The sequence below is a fragment of the Abramis brama genome (genome assembly GCF_963993115.1).
Source record: "Abramis brama genome assembly, chromosome: 24".
Lineage (NCBI taxonomy): Eukaryota > Metazoa > Chordata > Actinopteri > Cypriniformes > Leuciscidae > Abramis > Abramis brama.
Genome location: NC_139986.1, coordinates 20,208,405 through 20,227,029, shown reverse-complemented (window position 1 = coordinate 20,227,029; position 18,625 = coordinate 20,208,405). Strand labels below are relative to the sequence as shown.

The 18,625-nt window shown below is 37.4% G+C and overlaps 2 protein-coding genes across 4 annotated transcripts; both read right to left on the bottom strand.

Moving 5' to 3' along the window:
• Positions 1–250: 250 nt before the first annotated feature.
• Positions 251–3,949, bottom strand: cldn11b (claudin 11b). The gene is made up of 5 exons (XM_084103591.1): positions 3,785–3,949; positions 3,480–3,604; positions 3,116–3,330; positions 2,692–2,856; positions 251–1,336 (listed from the first exon to the last, which is right to left on the bottom strand). Exons 1-5 carry the CDS (start codon positions 3,803–3,805, stop codon positions 1,074–1,076), a joined length of 789 nt encoding a protein of 262 aa, XP_083959717.1. The 5' UTR covers positions 3,806–3,949; the 3' UTR covers positions 251–1,073.
• Positions 3,950–4,500: 551 nt separating this feature from the next.
• LOC311075409 (polyhomeotic homolog 3) lies at positions 4,501–18,290 on the bottom strand. Of its 3 annotated transcripts, none has more exons than XM_084102809.1 (13): positions 18,142–18,290; positions 15,429–15,632; positions 14,123–14,212; positions 13,857–14,006; positions 12,206–12,446; positions 9,577–10,412; positions 8,748–8,907; positions 8,105–8,355; positions 7,670–7,808; positions 7,241–7,355; positions 6,098–6,194; positions 5,756–6,026; positions 4,501–5,560 (listed from the first exon to the last, which is right to left on the bottom strand). In XM_084102809.1, the coding sequence occupies exons 2-13, from the start codon at positions 15,603–15,605 to the stop codon at positions 5,400–5,402; spliced, it is 2,688 nt and encodes an 895-aa protein (XP_083958935.1). In that variant the 5' UTR covers positions 15,606–15,632; positions 18,142–18,290; the 3' UTR covers positions 4,501–5,399. The 3 variants fall into 3 exon arrangements, with proteins under 3 accessions (XP_083958935.1, XP_083958936.1, XP_083958934.1); XM_084102810.1 differs by lacking the exon at positions 18,142–18,290 and adding an exon at positions 17,553–17,812; XM_084102808.1 differs by lacking the exon at positions 18,142–18,290 and adding an exon at positions 17,303–17,461.
• Between the last annotated feature and the right edge of the window lie 335 nt (positions 18,291–18,625).

The following is an 18,625-nucleotide window of genomic DNA, read 5'->3' as shown; positions in this document are numbered from 1 at the left end:
TAAAATCTCAAGCGCTCCCTTGAATTCAAGGGGAAATATTATGATTGGCTCCCCGTGAAAGCTTAATAGTTCTCAAAATATTTTGCAACATCAATATCAAATTCTTTCTATGTTGGTTTGTAGAAATGTCTTGCTCTCGTGGTTTCACCCTTGTTTAGGTTTGCACGAGGATATTTACATTTCTTCCCTACAGCTATGTGCGTAAAATCATTCTGATTCAGAACACGTGTAAATACACAGAGATCAAGGGTTATATGTTTGAGAAGAATATACAAATATATTTAAAGTGAAATATTAAAATGCATATATTTTACAAGCACAAATGCTGTCTTTTTTGTGTCGTCATCATCAGCCAAAACAATAATGATTTGCATTTTAAAAAGAATATTTTGTGGGTTCATGTTTTCATTCAGACACGTTAAATCATGAGACCGCATGACGATTTTGAACAACATGCATAACATAGTGGAAATTATATGAAGTGAACTCCCAAAGAAGCCCATAAAATAATACATTACCACAATAAATCAATCACAGACCATTTAAGGCATGAATGACCCGGATTCCTGTTACAGACAATTTTTTCTCAAATTTCAAATGCTGATTTCCTAGGAGGTTGTGTACAGGATGCTGTGAGACGCTCTCCAGGAAAACAGTGCAGATGACATCTGGTCATTTTACCACACAGGTTTCCTGTCTGTCTGTCAGTACATGCTTTCCTATATGTCGGCATGAACTAATAAGCTTATTAAGCTTAAGTTATTAAGTAAAGAACGTTTTAAAATGATGTCACTGGAAAATAAAATATAGGAGTAAAATGAATACTGTGTGAATAGTCTATGAAAAAACATGCCTAAGGAACTGGAAGAGAGAACTGTTTCCCTTTGGATTCATTTCACCGTCTGTTCAAACAAAGCCTTTAATGTTCAAATGTTCCCACCGAATTCTCTGTTCCCTCCAAATCACATGTTTGCAGTCAAACCATGGCAGTAGAAAAGAAATTCTTCACATATTTCATTGGTGTGTGAGCTTTTTTGAGGTAAACTCGTCTTTTCCAGTCTTTATCTCCGCTCTCACACATGTGCGCTCTTGGCGTGACTGTTTATAGGAGGGCCAGAGTTAGCAACTCCACCGTGTTTTGAGTAGTAGTAGTGGTGGTTTTCAGGATTCTGAGTTGGGCTGTCGCCCCTTGAGCAACAAATCATCATCGAGCTGCCAAAAAAACAGAGGGCTGAACCGACCCATCCAGCATACAGGGAGAATCCAAACGACATCAGGCCGTCCTCATGAAGCACTCCAATAGGGAACCACACCGTCGACACCATCCCACACAGAGCTGAAACAAAAGGAAGGGCACTATAATGTTCTACATAATGACAGCACCATAATCATGGAGAATAACAGACTGACTTACAAGCATCATATTAGGAGTTTTATTAGTGTCTGCAGAATTGCAAACCAGCTCAAAACACCTGTAAAAATGGATCAGACAGAGTTCCCACTCTTCCCACTCTAACAGGATGTAGGAAATCTGGATGTTTTATAGCTACTTCAGTCAAGGACATTTTCAGCCCTGTATGTTGAAAGCATGATTTCAGGGAGGATATGAGCAAACACAGGACAACATCTAGCATTTTGCTTAGAACTGCTAAATTTTCAAGAGTGTAATAAATTCCTGTCATTTCGATTCTGGAGTAATACTCTAGTCGGTTGTTTACAGGAAACGGTATAATTTGAATGACTGTACAAGGCATGGTACACAATTGTTATCGGTTAAATGCGTTTTGGTAAAAACTAAAATTACAATGATGGGGTTGAATAAGTGTAGCACTTTACACAAGGTTCCAAAAGGGTTCCCCAAAAAAACTTTCAGTGACAGCTAGTGCTTAAAAGAAACATTTATTTTCTTAGTGTGTAGAACATTTTAATTATGAAGCACGAATATTTTTTTTCACTATAAAGAACCTTTTGTTGGTTCCATGGATATTAAAGGTTCTTTATGAAAGCATACAATCTATATTTTTAAGATTGTAGGCTTAATGTTGCTTATGGTAAATATTACTTTAAAATGTTGAATCCACATATTTAGAAAGGAAAGTTCACTTAAAAATATACTATTTATTCCCCATTAGTTGAAAATCCTAACAATTGGTCTTTGCATTAGTTAATTAACAATTTTTTTTTCAATTAATCGATCGATCCAGTTCACTTTGTTCACAATTAGACTGATCAAATTCTCAAGTTCACTCACTCACAACTATTCCTAATGACTATATAATGACTTTTGGTCTTGTTAGGCCTTATCCTATGACTTGGAATACAGCACACAAACCATGTGAACTACATGTACTTCTAAGAAAATTGTATGATATTTTCTACTTCATATTTTATGCTGGTTTTGTTTCCTTTCCTTTGCTAACTTGAGTCCCTCAGTCCCCATTCATGCATTGAAAAGAGCAACAACCAGCACATTATGAATTGACAATGCTTAAGCTAGTCCCAGACTAAAATGCATGTTTGAGCTGTTTTAACTGAAAGCAACTTGCACTGACATATCTTAAAATATGTCCCCAGACAGCAACATAGTGTCGGCCCAGATCCGGGCCACATCTGGTACCACATGCGTGGACCGACACTATGTTGCTGTCTGGGTCAGTGCCATTGTTTTGTCTCAAGACAGCAATTACTCACATATGAAAAGTATAAGTAGTCCTCCAAGGACTGCGCGTCTGTGTTTGGTGTCTTCGGTCTCTTGGCTCAGTTTGACGCAGGGCATCGCCAACAGCACGAGCGCCAGAGCGGGCAGTCCGAGCAGAGAGGCGGAGACCATCAGAGCGCGAGACGTCTGGATGTAAGCTAAAAATAAAATATCATAATGTGAAAATATCATTAGCGAAGCTTTACACTATGTTTCAAAAATTCATGCGACATAACTTTTTGAATGCCTCAAATAATATTCTGGGAAAACAGTAAAAAAAAAGAAAAGAAAAGTGCATTTAAATGTGACCAATAAAAAACTAAATGTTGAATTGGTTTTATTACATGAATGAAAAAAAGAAGAAGAAAAAAGGATGCATACAAACAAAATTATTTTTACAAAAAAACTGTTTCTCACCTGGTATATCGAGGATTTGGTTGAGTGAGATGCAGTGATAGAGAGCAGTAGAGATGACACACTCTGTCCACAAGCCCTTGGTCTCCAGCTCATCCATCTTCCTGCAGGTGTGCATGCCGTACTTACAGGTCACCACCCAGTCGTTTGTTGAGGTCGCTATTATAATACCAGTCCAGCCGATGCAGCTCATTAAAAAACCACAGAGCAGGCGACAGCTATGAGACATGATTTCTGACTGATGTGAAATGTGTTCGCAAAGAAAATGTTTACTGAAATATGCTCTTCAAGCGAAAAACATACAAAAACATAAAGTTATTTAAACATCATATATAAAACGTATTCTGGAGAAGATTAGTATACTAACAGTTTGAGTATGGACTGTAAAACAATCCATTTGGAAAATGTACTTTTTATAGTGGACGTGCCCAGCAGAACTTTCAGCCAATCAGAAGAAAGCCTTGGCAGATACGTCACGCCTTCCCTCAAAACCTGGAGAATAACATCCTTTGATTTATTACAGCATTAATATGTTTCTGATCATAATTTCTCTAACAGTCTTATAATTATTTGGCCTATTCTCAAAATATATAATCGTGATACTATTTTACAAATTACTACAGAACTTTGTGTCAACCATAACGACGCTTTCTGATTGAAGTATGAAATTACCATTTTGGGTGTGAATGCCATCTAGTGGTTTAGATGGTAAGCTGTCCAAAACATTTTTTGACATCATGAACATATCTGGGCGGTGAAAATCAGAGAAAATCTTACTAAATCAGAGAAAACATACAGCATGAATATTTGATCTACAATAATTGTTGTTAATGTTTTTCTTTTTCGTTTCTTTTCTTCAAGCATTTAATAAAAAATAAAATAAATAAATAAATAGTGATCTACAATATCATCTACATACATCATAAATATACATTATACAAGTTTGGGGTCAGTAAGATGTTTTAAATTATTTATTTTTTTCACAAAGCTGAATTTTGAGTCGTCATTACTCTCTTTAGTCTTCAGTGTCACATGATCCTTCAGAAATAAAAAATTACAAAAAAATAAATTTATCCAAAAAAAGTATCAATTTCCACAAAAATATTAAGCAGCACAACTGTTTTCAACATAAGACATGTTTTCTTGACCAAATCATATTATTTTGTAACAATGTAGAAGTCTTTACTGTAATTTGTAATCAATTTAATGTGCCTTTGCTGAATAAAAAGTATTAATTTATACATAAAAAAATCTTACTGGCCCCAAACTTTTGAACGGTAGTGTACATAACCCACAAAGTTGGGTAAGCCACACTGCCACCTGCAAAAGCACAAAAAGAGAGAGAGAGAGAAAAAAAAGAAAATGAACAATAAATGACCAATTCAAGGTTTCATAACAAAATGTAGTTGGTTTAATTAAATAATCAAAAGTGGCACAAGAAAGGTAATGTAACAATGAGAAACAACACTTGATGACACAATCTAGCACATAGTTTGCCTCAGCAAAATGCCTACAGTAGTTTCATAAGGTCTCATAAAAAAGGCACCTTTTCACTGCCTTGATTGAAAACGATTGCCTTTGGATACCTTCTTCTTATCTTATTCTTTGACAGTTTGTCTGATTTACACAGTACCACTGCGGAGATTTCACAAAATGTCATTTATGTCAGTATCTCAAACGTCATTTAAAAATGTTTATAAACTTGAAATGAGTCGCATTTGTACTTTCTAGAGCCTTAGAAGACAAATATATTAAATATTACAAATCCTTCACAAAACATTTTTTTTAAATTTATACACACAGAACACTTCATTGTTATACATGTATACATGGTATGGAATACGATAGGAAAATATATACATTGGGACATGCACACAATAACAGCACTTCCGTTCTCGTCGAACCTCTCCGCACTGACACAGGAAGTGATCTCCTTTGCTCCCAGTCAAAAATATAAAATCATTGACCCTGATCATGATTACCCATACAAAAAAAGGAGATGCTAACAGTTCCCTCCTACTGCGATTAAATATACATCCTGTAAAACGCTCACAGACTGAGACCATTATATTGCTACCATGCTTTCAGACAGAGGCTAAGTTTACAAGAACTGTAAGGTTTTGCTAGTTTAGTTCAAGCAAATACATGTAAGCTTTTTCATAACAATGAAATTATCGCATAAATCTCTGAAGATTAAAGTGCACAAAATGGCTCTATTCTATTGGCAAGTGCTCTTATGGTCCACAAGGATATACCTAGCTTCTTTTGTGTCTCAGTTTCATTCTCTTTATCTTCCACCTTCTTTCAGGGAGTTGATGCGGGCGCATATTTTGAGAGCAGGGCCGAGTTTGACATTCAAGGCGCTCATCAAATGGTCTTCGGTCAGCAGAAGCAAGGCCTGCCCGTCTATCTCTTGGGCTCTGAAAGATTCTGCAATGTCTTGACACCCTGAGACAATTTAAATGGGGTTAAAAACAGTAGTGTTAAAATTGAGAGAAATTTTTTTTTAAAATAATTTGTCAAGACAAACTTTGATGTTGGCCTGAGAATGCCAGATAGATAGATAGATAGATAGATAGATAGATAGATAGATAGATAGATAGATAGATGGATAGATGGATGTGGCACTTCACAGTGTTTTACCTGGTAAATTGGATATAAAGCTTGACACTTGATCCACCGACCACTGTGCTGGTTTTGGGTAAGGGGAGACATCTGTGGGAGACACAGGGTCTATGGGTGAGGTGGGAGCACTTCTCGTCTCCTCCACCGTTTGTCTGACTCTAATCTCTCTCTCCCGTTCCTGTTCCGTGTGCCTGCGGAGCCTGGTCTTCATCGGAGCGGCCGTCCCATCTTCCCCCTCGTGTGGAGGCTGTTGAAGGATTCTCCACTGCTCCGTGGTCCCATGTTTGGCCTAGGCGGGAGTAGAGTTTAGTAATGCTCACAGAACACAAACATGCATTGTTTTACAGGCCTTGGACGAACCTGGTGGAAATTTTCCTCTGCGCCATTGAGCTCAGATCGATGGCCCCCCTCGCTCACACAGCGCCTCAGCGCACGGAAACGTTTGGTGTAACTGAACCTGCAAAAAGGTACATGGAGGTAAACAAAGGGTGTCTTTAAAGTCAACCCAACACACTGACCAAAATCAGCCTTGCAGCTCATAATGTGTGTCATGGGTTGATGTTTATCACAAACCATGACCACATCCTGTCACAGTGTGTATGTGTAAGTGTGTGAGTCTTTTGTGAATGCTAGTGACTAGCTTTAAGTGCATGATTCAGTATTCAAACATGCTATATACAGTGGCCATAAAAAGTATATGAACACTGTTGCACACTAAAAAAATGATGAAAGTCATTGCATTAGATACAATACATAAAACCAAATGATGCAGCTTTTCTCGGCACCAACTTCACGTAGTCATTTTGCGATGACCAAGTGGTGTCATTTTTAGTGTATGTATGAAGTCAGTTCCTCAAGTGTTCACACAGGTGTCCTAGTACAGTAACCACAGATGTAGTTCACCACATTATCTATAAGCATGTTCCATTTGACAACCAGAACAGTTACATATATATATATATATATATATATATATATATGTGTGTGTGTGTGTAACTGTTATATATAAATATATATATATATATATATGTGTGTGTTTAACTGTTGTATGTATATATATATATATATATATATATGTAACTGTATAGAGAGAGAGAGAGATTATCATTTAAAACTGTATTTTTGTTTTTCTTTGTTCTATATTATTTAAATATTTCTTATATAATGCAATGCTATTCATACACTTTAAGGTGTCTAAACACTTTTTGCGGCCACTGTAAACATTCTGATGGAAATACCCTTTTCAACAGCACACAAAATATCTGTTTGAGTCAATTAGTCATGCACACCTCTGTTATTCTTGAAGTAAACATGCAGGAAATCATGCTCAGGCCCTTCCAGTTGTGGTTTCTGACATCACCAAGCAAAATAGACATTTGCAATGGTGTTGATGGAGTGGTTGTATGTGCATAGAATACAATTTAGGCACCAATTCATTGTGCCAGCCATACTAACAGGTTGTTTTACTCTATCAATGTGGTATATCAAGTAAGGGAGGTGTACCTCTTGGCACAGGATTTGGAGCAGAAACGCTTGGAGCGTGGGAACGTTTGGGCGGTGCCTTTCCTCTTGCAAAACTGGCACTGCAAAACAAGCTTGTGGGCCCGTACGATACCATCTTCAGTGAGAAACAAGATGGAGGAAAACAGATTTTATATTTACACAAAATCCTGCAAAATATTTTGTTTCAGTTTAAAGCCTTATGTGCTATTATGCTAATGCTGCAATATTCTGATCCAAAACCTTGTGTCCTAAATGATGTACTATACACTATGCACTCAACCGTATGAATTTTATAATGTTATTTTGTCATGCAATATCAGAATCTAACATTGTTCATCATAACATAAGTTGTTTAGTTAAAGATTACATGGCGTTTTTTGTAATAAAAGATGCTGCAATAAACCTGAAAAAGAAGTGTGTTTTACTTACTGTTTGTAACCAAATCCTCATCATCTGAGTCTGTGGTGTCTTCTGGAGGTTCTGAACTAGAAGGGATGAGTTCTGCTTCCCTCACCCCATTCACCCCAGACTCCTGGACAGGACCCACCATCAGAGATGACCTGCTCACCTGTGGGATTCAGAAGTAAACAATTACAAATATTGTGAAATATTATTAGAATTTAAAAGAACTGTTTTGTACTTTTCTATATTTTAAAATATTATTTATTCCTGTGATAAATATGCATTTTCAGCATCATTACTCCAGTATCATTCTAATATGTAGATTTGCTGCTCAAGAAAATCATTATCAATGTTGAAAACAGTTGTGCTGCTTAATATTTGTGCATGATACATATTTCCAGAATTCTTTGATGAATACAAAGATATGTTATTCAGGCAGCGGTTGATAGATGTTTTGTTTACCGGGAATGGCTCCAGTCCCTCCTGTATGATAAATCCTTCCACCAGGTGTGTTAGAACCAAAGGTTTGGCCGCTCCTGAAGGTTGCTGGACCTCTGTGGGTATCATTTGACTGACGGTGGGAGGTTGAACTGGTGGTCTGTCCGGCACAGGGAGAAACTTTGGAGGAAAGCAGCTGTCCACAGGAGACATATCTAACGGCTGAGTCATGGAGGACTGGATGGGTGACATGTCAGAGGAGAGGCTGGAGATTGCTAGAAAAAATGAAGACAGTTATGATATTACCAACAGCGTCTATAAATGCTCCTTCATATCTCAGGACACTTTATGGAGTTCTTAGTTATATATAAAAGCACCAACCTTCTCAGATGTTTCTCCTAACACATTCAGATAAATTGGACAAATTTGAGTTTATATTGAAATAACTGAATTTATTTCCCTAACCCTAACTAACACTAACCTCTTCTGAAACTGTACAAGAGACACATGTGAGACAATTTAGGTTATTTCTCAGGAGAAACATCTGAAAAGCATTAGACTTGAGCAGAAATCTCCATTTAATCTGACCGTTGTCTAGAAGAAATGTTAAAATTACTTGAAAATATTTGTGATATTTCTTTTATACAGATGATAAGTGACTGTGTACCTGAGTGATTGTCTGACTGGGTGGACATTTCCTCACACTGGTCATCTTTCTCAGCCGACCATGGTGCGACTGAAGGCGACAGTGTCTCATTCTTCTGTGACGTCTTCATCTGGCTGTCAGTCCTCGAATCCTCTGTGCAGACTGTCATCTTACTCAAGACCTGAAATGCAGAGATGTCAAAATAAAGTAAAAGTAAAACAGTGTTACTGTAGTAGCATCATTAATATACTATTATTGTTTAGTTCATATTTCAAATTCTTTTTGACTTCCATTGTATTTTTTTTCCTACTTTGGAAGTCAATGGCTACTGTCAACTTTTTGATTACCAACATTCTTTAAAATATCTTATTTTGTGTTCAGCAGAAGAAAGAAACCCATACAAGTTTGGAACAACATTAAGGTGAGTAAATGATGACAAAATTTTCATTTTTGGGTTGAACTATCCCTTGTTATTTTATAACGAAATAACAAAAATGTAACGGAAATGTTTTTTATGGTTTTAGTTTTCGTTAACTATAATAACCCTGGTGAAAAAAGTAATGAATAATGATAGACCAATATATAGGCCATGAGTATTAATCAGACCATATGTGGCATTTTGAGATTATGGGTATTGAAAGATAACTTCCCCTTGTATCATTTCCAATTTTGAGCAAATTTTGAGTAAAATAACTGTTTGTTCAATTTCAGCAATTTGTCTATGCATCATTTGCCATCATTAAACTGTCTTTTATACATGTCTATCTTGTTCTCTAGATATCATATCAGCCATTGAATAACCCATATTGGCCAATATGTTTGAGTGAACATGCACTGTGCTTCTTCTAACCTTCTCCGAAGTTTCACTTGACGGCTGATCTACGGCAACAGCCTGGGGGATTTTCTTTTGGGGTGCTGGACATTTCAGATCTTGAGGAGTCTGCTCGGGTACATCCTTCTCCTTCTGTTCTTCCTTTCTGTCTTTTGAGTCTTTTAACGTCTGGGCCGTTTGCGTGGGGCTCTGTGAGGTCAAAGGGGATTGTGGCGGCGCAAGAATGCTGCTGGTGGACACCAGGGGCAGCACTGGAGAAGGAGGAGACGCCCTTTGAGGAGACGCCAGCGGAGGGGTGGTGATGAGAGGTGTGGCCGCTGTGGTTTGTCTGGAGGGCGACAGCTGCACCAGCTGTGGGCATGGGTTTGTAGTCCGTAGCGGCTGGGCAGGGCATTCTGGTTTAGAGAGCACAGGCAAGACGAGCGGCTTCGATTGGATGAGATCGTGGGGCGGGGACACAGAGGCTGGTTTTGATTGGCCATTGGTGCACTGGGCAGATGCAGAGGACAACGCGATCCTCAGCAGCTGTTTTGTGGCCAGTAAGGATCCACCGGGTGAGGAAGACCTCAAGGGCAAAGTCAGGGTAGGGGGTGTGAGGTGAGACCTCGCAGGGGAAGGAACTGTGATGGGCACTGAAGCGCTCTGCGCCGACATGCTTTGTGATGGCTGGGTGGACGGGCAGCGCTTTAACTCTGGAAGAGGCTTCTTTGGTGTGGCGGGGGGTGAGTTGGGGGGTGTATGCCTCTGATTGAAGGGGTGCTGGGGGATGCTGATTTGGCTGTGGGGCCTCTTGAGACCACTGCTGTTCAGCTTCTGTTTTGCTAAGGCGTGGGCCTGTGCAGGTGCGTACAGGGCTGGAGACACAAGAAAAAATAAGAAAAATATTCGCAATTCAGCTTTTTATTCCAACATATCTCTCCAACATGGGCTTTTAGTCCTACATATTTATAAAAAAGTTCTCTTTTTCTCACCAAGGCTGCATTTATTTGATCGAGAAACCAGTAGTAACAGTAATATTGTGAAATGTTATTGTAATTTTTTAAAAATAACTGTTTTCTATTTTAATTAGTGCTGTCAAATCGATTACTGGTGATTAATCACATCAAGCATAAGTCTTTGTTTACATGATATATATGTGTATATATTATTATATTTATACATTATAAATATGTCTTTGTGTGTGTGTATTTATACTGTATATACACACACATATATTTATATATATATATATATATATATATATATATATATATATATATATATATATATATATATATATATATATATTAGGGCTGTCAATCGATTAATTTTTTTTTAATCGCGATTAATCGCATGATTGTCATGAGTTAACTCGCGATTAATCGCACTTTTTTTTTATTTGTTCTAAATGTACCTTAAATTAATACTTTTCAAGTTTGTAATACTCTAATCAACGTGGGCATGGATAAATATGGATGCTTTATGCAAATGTATGTTTATTATTGAAACCATAGTCAACATAGAGCATGAAGAGACATGTTTCAAAGGTCATAGATGTTTTTCAAAGAACTTGTTCATGTCTATTAGACACATGGAGAAAGAACAAAGAAATACCAGGTTCCTATTACTTCTCTTTCTTTGCACTGAGCAATTAACACAAACATGTTTAGATTTTTGCATGACAGGGCAGCTCTTCTGAAAATGCTAAATGTACATTTATTATTTATTATTACATTATAGTTTGTCTCTCTCTGTGCCCATTTTGATGAAGCTAAATTCTCAATAAAACTGTTTTCATTGGTATATTTTGCTGTTTCTGTTGTCAAACAACGCAATGAATATGAAATGGTGACTGAAACGCGACCCATTAAGACATAACCAGCTCTCCCTTCCAAGATGTTAATCTGCAAAAAAATCCTGATAATCGAGCCGTCGTCTGGTGAAATCAAATACACATAAAATAAAGACAATATCTGTGTTCTGATTTCGGCTATACTTGCATGTAAAATTAGAGAAGCAACATAAATTCTGTGTTTAACTGAATTAAAGCGCTGCTCCTCTCTCCAGCGCGAGACGCAGAGAGAGAGAGAGAGAGAGAGAGAGAGAGAGAGAGAGAGGCGCGCGCGCGGGCGTGCTGAGAGAGCAGTACCGGCGGTACCGGTAGATTCTCAGAAACTAAATAAGGTTTGGGCGCTTTGTTGAAGGAAAAAAAAAAACGCTAAATGGGTCTGCAACAATGTCGCTAAGTTGGCAACACTGTGTATCTCCATTTCTCCAACTAGGTTTTGGGCCACGGGTTAAACAGAAAATACGCGCTGCGTTAATCGAGCGTTAAAAAAATTAGTGCCGTTAATATGATTTTGCGTTAACGCGTTATTAACGCGCTAACTTTGACAGCCCTAATATATATATATATATATATATATATATATATATATGTATATATATACACATTATGTAAACAATATTATGTTTTTTCCCCAGTATTCTTTGATGAATAGAAAATTCAGAAGAACAGCATTTATTTGATATGTCTTTTGGAACATTATAAATGTCACTTTTGATTAATTTAATGTGTTCTACAGACTCCAAACTTTTTTTCATGTTTTTCTAAATGTGATTCAAATATTTGCATTATGTAGAGAGAGATACGTATCTGGCTGCTTACATGGAGGTGGAACCGTAAGATGGCGAACAGGTGTTGCTTTCGTTTGAGCTGTTGGGCTTTCTGTCTTAGTTGCTCCCTCTTTCCCTGGAGCATTCGCTGGCTGGCTGGCTCTCAGAAGGAAGTTTGATAATCTTGGGCACGAAAGCGGAGGGGGTTGGCTTGACGTTGTGGGTTTCAGTGGTAAGTTTGGAGGAATGGTAAGGGTGCCAGGTAGAGGTGGACGGAGAGTCAGACTCTGGAGCTGAAGAACAGAACAGAATGAGAGATATATTGATGCCATACATTTGGAAAAACACCACATGTAGCATAAGCTAGATAAACAAAGATTTAAAACATCAGAAAAACATAAAATATTTTCTTGTTTTTGCGGTTATGTTACATGAAATTTACATCGAAAAAAGGTATAGTTCACCTACAAATGAAAAATTTGTCATAATTTACTCACTCTCATGTCGCTCCAAACCTTTCTTCAGTGTAAGGCGATATTTAGCAAAATGTCTGAGTTCCTCTTTCCATATTTTCAAAATGACAAAAAAATAAAAATTAAAGATAATATTCTTTAATTATCTTTTGATTACCAACTTTAATTTAAGTCTTACAGAAGTCATGCGACAGTTTTTTATGAAAAAAAAGCCAACCAAACTCAATGACGTCAAACATGAAACGCTATATGAAATGACACATAAATGTGCCATTTTTATTGTCAATAAAGTGAATGAGATTTGAGAGCTGTTGCGGAGGGGAAGATTTAAAAAAAATAATAATCTCAACATTTTTTGGACCTTGTCACCATTAGTCTGCATTCGTTTTCACGGTATAGTATGAAACATTTCAGAGATTCTCCTAAATTTTCGGTTTGTGTTGCATGGAAGAAAGTAAGTTCAGGGTGAAGTAAATGACAAAATTTCATTTTTGAGTGAACTATCCCTTTAAATTCAGTAGACCAGATGCCTCTATCACATGACCATACATAATCGAGCTCACCTGTGTGGAAGGAAATCGAGGTGAGGAAGAGGAAGGGGTGGAGGAAGAGGAGGAGAAGGAAGAGGAGGAGGAGGAGAGGGCAGGTACATCAGGCCGCACAGCAGACGTTAGAATCAACTGCCAGATGGCAAGCACAGAAAAAGAGAAAAATGAAAGAGAGAAAGAAAAAGAGAGAAGCTAAAAAGATAAAGAAAAAGTCCCAGTGGTGCAAAATAGAAGGCTGTTATTTCCTGCCTGTTGTGCTTGTGCTGTGTAGGTGTGATGGTGAACTTCACAGCACACTGAAAAGCTTTTGATGTGGTCGAGTAAAATCTGTCCTCATCAGACACATGCAAGCATGCATTGAGTGCAGACCTCTAGACACTAACCCTCCATTTGTTCAAGCCAACATACCAGGCTGGTCACAACAGACCATGAGCGTAAGTAATACAACCTGTAGACACCAATTATGTGTGCACAGCACATACATGCTTCACTCTGAAGTAGATTTAAGCAATAAATACTTTATTAACAAGATCACAGGACAGAGTTTTAGATCAGCATTCACTAAGAGTCGAGAAACCAGCAAAGTTTCCATCTGTAAGTGTGAAAGGGGGCATGGCGTCTGGGTAAAAAGACGTTTAAAGTGCATGTGAAGTGCAGAACAGGACGTGACAGGTTGCATTACCATCTGGGCCCTCAGGAGCATCTGAGCCTGACTCGGATTCGGGCTCTTCCCCAGAAGCAGAGCTTGAGGGGAAATCTTACGGGTGGCCGTAGCAGCAATCGGATTATGAATTCCTCTTACAAGAGGAGTTGATCCAGCAGGAAGAGAAACCTGATGGTTAAGAAATGGATCAAATCAGTAGAAGTTAAACCATAAATGTCATGAAAGCACCTATAAAACGAGCATCATTTTTGAGAGCAGGTGCTTCTATGTTGTTGCACACACACCGTTTTCGGGGTCTGCTGCGAAGATGAAGCTTGGCTGAGTCTCTCACTAGGTGAAAAGGAAGGTGCCAGTCGGTCCCCAGACAGATTGACCTTCAGGAAGAGATGGAAGTTATGGTTACAGAAGAAAGTATATTACGAGAAGATTAAAAACAATAGTTACAAACAGTACTCTAAAATGTTATAGTATAATATAATATTATATTGGACAACTTGCAGTGCAAGTTGCAGTCCATTTCCGTGTTATGGTTCAACATTTCTGGTAATTTCTACAGTTACTCATGAGAAAGTAGATTATTACTTTTTATGATTGTCAGTTGATTAAAACAAAGAATCATGTTCTCTGCGTTCACATGAATTAACTGAATTGTTCCTGTACTTATGTACATTTCCTTTCCAAATGTGGATTCTGAATAATAAATAAAATATATTTCCTCACCAACCTGTAATCATCGGTAATCAAAAAGTTGATTGACCACATTGACTTCTATAGTATTTTTTTTCCTACTATGGAAGTCAATGGGGCTCGTCAACTGTCTGGTTAACGACACTCTTCAAAATATCTTCCTTTGTGTTCAGCAGAGGAAAGAAATTCATGCAGGTTTGAAACCACTTGAGGGTGAGTAAATGATGACAGAATTTTCACTGTTCCTTTAATGATCATATTTCAAACCTGAATTTCCATTTAAACGTGTAATTTACATATGGTGAAATAATTGTCAATGAAAATGACAGGATAGTGATCAAAACATTTAATAGATATACATATAAATGCTTGTTCTGATCTTAATCATCAGGTCTCAAACTGAAGTAAACACAGACACCCTGTGGTAAAATAATCTTGTACGGTCTGTTTGGGTTGGAATAACTTCACGTTTACGTAATGAAACTTCACGTTCCCTTGAGTTTGGAAAATTCTGTACACAGCAATAATCAGAATATCTCTTGTCCTGTCTCTGAAAATGGCTGTATTTTCAAATCTTCTTGCGGTCAATCATTTTAAGTGCCGTTTTGTCAACCAGATGACTACATTCATAACCTGAAACTGGCGAGCTGCAATATTTAAACATATTGGAAGTACGTCACAAAGTTTAGTGAAAGTAGTCAATTAATAGATTATATTTGAATGTTTATTATTATATTTCAAAAGCATTTATAATCAAAAGCATATATTTTTTTTCTTCTTGTGTTTAAAATTAATATTCAAGTATATATATACAATTTTAACACATGCAATTGCTAAAAAGGGCCAACTCTGTGACAATTGGGAGAAGTGATAAAAAAATAAGCATGGTTTGAACAAATATACCTGCACCACTTTTCTGTTGGTGGGGGTGGGTTGATTGTGGAAGGTGGTTACAGTTGTGAGTGCAGGTGGAGTTTTCGGTGTGCCATTGGCCTGATGGGAAGGGTTCACCGCTGTGGTGGTCGTGGTGTTGACTGTGCTCTTTGCAGGTTCTGCTTTAGTTTGTGGCTCCTTGTCCATTGTTCCAGAGAATCTGGACACACGAAGCTGAAATAAAATTGATCGTAAATATGTACATGTGTACTAAAATCCTAACACAAGATATCAACCTTGAGGTCAACTGTCCATTTGAAAAATCTGCTTCCCAGTGCAATTGACTGTAGTAACCTATATATGTCCTAAAGAAGTGCATATACAGTATGTAACCCACCACAGGCAGTTCATTTGTCTAGAGACTCAAGCTAAACATGCAAATTTCCAACAGTTTTCTTGTATTTGCTTTCAGGGCTTGTCTTCCGACCTTATGTAAGATGAAACTTAAGTCAACCAAACAGTTTGAAACAAACTCTGCTTACGCACAAGAAAGAAGGGTAGCACATGACTGATGTGGAAACTGAAAAACCTGTAGAGGTCTACTGAGTTTCACTGATCGATGACCAGAGAGAGTGGAGGCAGAACGGTGAACAGTAATAATTGTGTTTTAATAAGTAAATCTGCATGCGCTGCATACCCACGATTAAACCTACACTATACTAAACAAGAAAAAAATTATGCATACAGGTATTCATGGTCTTCCCTTTTCTAGTTATAATTTTTCTGCGTGCTAAAGAAAATGAATGTTACACTGTTTTAGTTCTAGCTGAATTTCTATCAGGAAATAAATCTCAAATCAGTTTAAGTACAATTAGCGGGATCTTTTTGGGATCTAAACCAAATTAATAGTGCAATTATAATTCTGTATGTGCTGCTATTGTATGCTATACATATACAGTATGTATAATAGAACTGATAATCCCACATTAAATATACGCAGTTTCAGAATGGAACTATCAGACTGTCAGAACTGTGAATTTAAAATGCGTAGTACCTGCAGAAATAAATGCTGAAACTGAACAACAGAGTATGGAATCTAACATCTGATCATTATAGCCACTGAAATAGCCTACATTATAAAAACATAATTTTAACTGGAAAAGAATGTAAAGTGTTCCAGCTAAAACCATGTTAATTGGTTAACTCAACTGTAAGTTACCTTTTAAATGATGATAAATAAAAATTAGGCTGGCCTATATCAAAGTGTAAAAGACGATACATGAAAATTTATTTTGAAACGTGAGGGAATTATCTTATAATTCATAGAGAAAATGTATAGGCTATTATATTTTTAAAAAGCAATAGGCTATGTATCTTTTAACAGTAAAATAATGTTAAAATTACGTTTTTTAATATGTAAAATGTACAAATCACCTTTGAGGGAAATTTAAAGGGAAAAGCAACATCTCAGAAGTTCATGTAAAAAACCATGACATTTGTTTGGATTTTATAAAAAAATAAAAGTTAGTTTCTTTTATTTTTGTTATTAGTTATATACATTACAGTGTTTTATTTTACTTTAATGGTATTATTTTAATGTTATCTGATTGGTGTTTGTGTGGGTAATTGTGATCTTTCTGTTACTATTGACCTCAGATGCTTGATAGGTCAAATAGCTCACATATGTTGGCATATTAACAGTACATCGTTAAATAATAAGTACAGTTAGGAAGAGTAAAATACACAATCACCAAAACATCTCCCTCAATGCTTGTAATATCATCATTGTAATTTTACGGTTAAGTTCTGGAAACACACAGCTGCCAGTTTATTATTGTCATTATTATTATTTTACCTTGAATTTGACCAAAAATGTATAGTGTATTATTATTACTACTACTCACACCAGGCCGCAGCTGAACAAAAATGAAGCATCTGAGCATTTCTGCCTAAAACAAGAAATATCGGCTACATTAATAATGTGAAATCGCGCCATGCCTACGCCGTGAAGACGAGAGTAATGCGCTGCCCTTTGTTTCATACGAGCCATAGAAATAAAAATCCCAGAGCAAATGAAGCATTCGTATAGTTCTTGAACACCAAGGCTGTCCGTGCAATAACAGTGAAACCTGAACGACATTAATGGACACATACCAGGAAGCGCCGCGCGCACAGGTGCCAGAATGCCACGCGCGTTTTCAATGTTTATGCGCGAGCCGCAGTCATTTGTGAATAAACACCCACTGTGATTCCCAAAAACCTCCCCGTATTTGTCATAACATTTCGACGGCCTATAACGGAGAAGCTGAAAACGCAATAAAAAACAAATGCATATGTCCAACAAAAAGCCCGCTGAATACGACTGTGTCTAGCAGAGTCGATGCATTTACGTCTAGTTCATTCCTCGGGTCATTATTTTGGTCATATATTGAAAATGGGCGTGTGTTCGTGCAGTGACAGCTAGAGCCCCTTGTACGTCCCTGAAGACCTGCACTTCCCTAAATGATGGCGTGGCGTGATATATATAAAAGCAGCTGCCTTTTATCGAGCACACGAAATGCACACGGCTACAAATCACCGTAACTTGCTGTGCATCGAAATACACAAAATGAAAGTCAAAAGGGAAAATGATGATGCTCTGTGCGCGAGCGTGCGCTCCTCCCTTCCAACCCAGCCGGTCGCAGACCTTTCCTAAACATCCGTCTTTTAACGTGTGATTAATGATCGTTCAAGGTAATCCTACCTGTCCGAAGTCAACGGGCTAGTTCTCCCATCACACACTGACCGTTTTCAGCGACTGCTACAATCCCGTCATGTCCTAATGCGTCAAAGTAAAAGTAGAGAGCGATAGAAATTCATCGGGGCGGTGAATGTTACAGCACCGCTTACAGTGTAGGAGGACCGTTCACGCTTCTGTCGTCGAAAAATACATGAGGAAATGTACCTACACTTTGCAGAAGTAATAAAATGCATATTTGTCCGCATATCATAACCAAATTTTATTGTGTGCACGTGCATGTGTATCTGTATGATGTTTTATATTGTCGCTTGACCATTGTAAAGCTAATACTATGCACATAGGCTAATAGAGCTTCTTGATCAATTAGCCCTACTGAATCTGAGTAAATGACCACAGAGCTCTCTTTATTTTATTTTTACATATTGAAACTTTTATTGACCCATTGATTAGGCCTATATTTTCATCTTTGAAAGTGGTTTTGTGGAAA

What these genes read in the sequence shown, in the direction of transcription:
- cldn11b (XM_084103591.1), bottom strand. Translation starts at nt 3,805, where the DNA reads ATGGCATTCACACCCAAAATG. An exon ending in TGGCATTCACACCCAAAATG is followed by an intron (nt 3,605 to 3,784) that starts GTAATTTCATAC and finishes GTTATTCTCCAG; the next exon opens with GTTTTGAGGGAAGGCGTGAC. An exon ending in CCAAATCCTCGATATACCAG is followed by an intron (nt 2,857 to 3,115) that starts GTGAGAAACAGT and finishes TTTTATTTTTAG; the next exon opens with CTTACATCCAGACGTCTCGC.
- LOC311075409 (XM_084102808.1), bottom strand. Translation starts at nt 17,341, where the DNA reads ATGCTCAGATGCTTCATTTTTGTTCAGCTGCGGCCTGGT. An exon ending in CGCAGCAGACCCCGAAAACG is followed by an intron (nt 14,007 to 14,122) that starts GTGTGTGTGCAA and finishes CTTAACCATCAG; the next exon opens with GTTTCTCTTCCTGCTGGATC. An exon ending in CCAGTCAGACAATCACTCAG is followed by an intron (nt 8,356 to 8,747) that starts GTACACAGTCAC and finishes CATTTTTTCTAG; the next exon opens with CAATCTCCAGCCTCTCCTCT.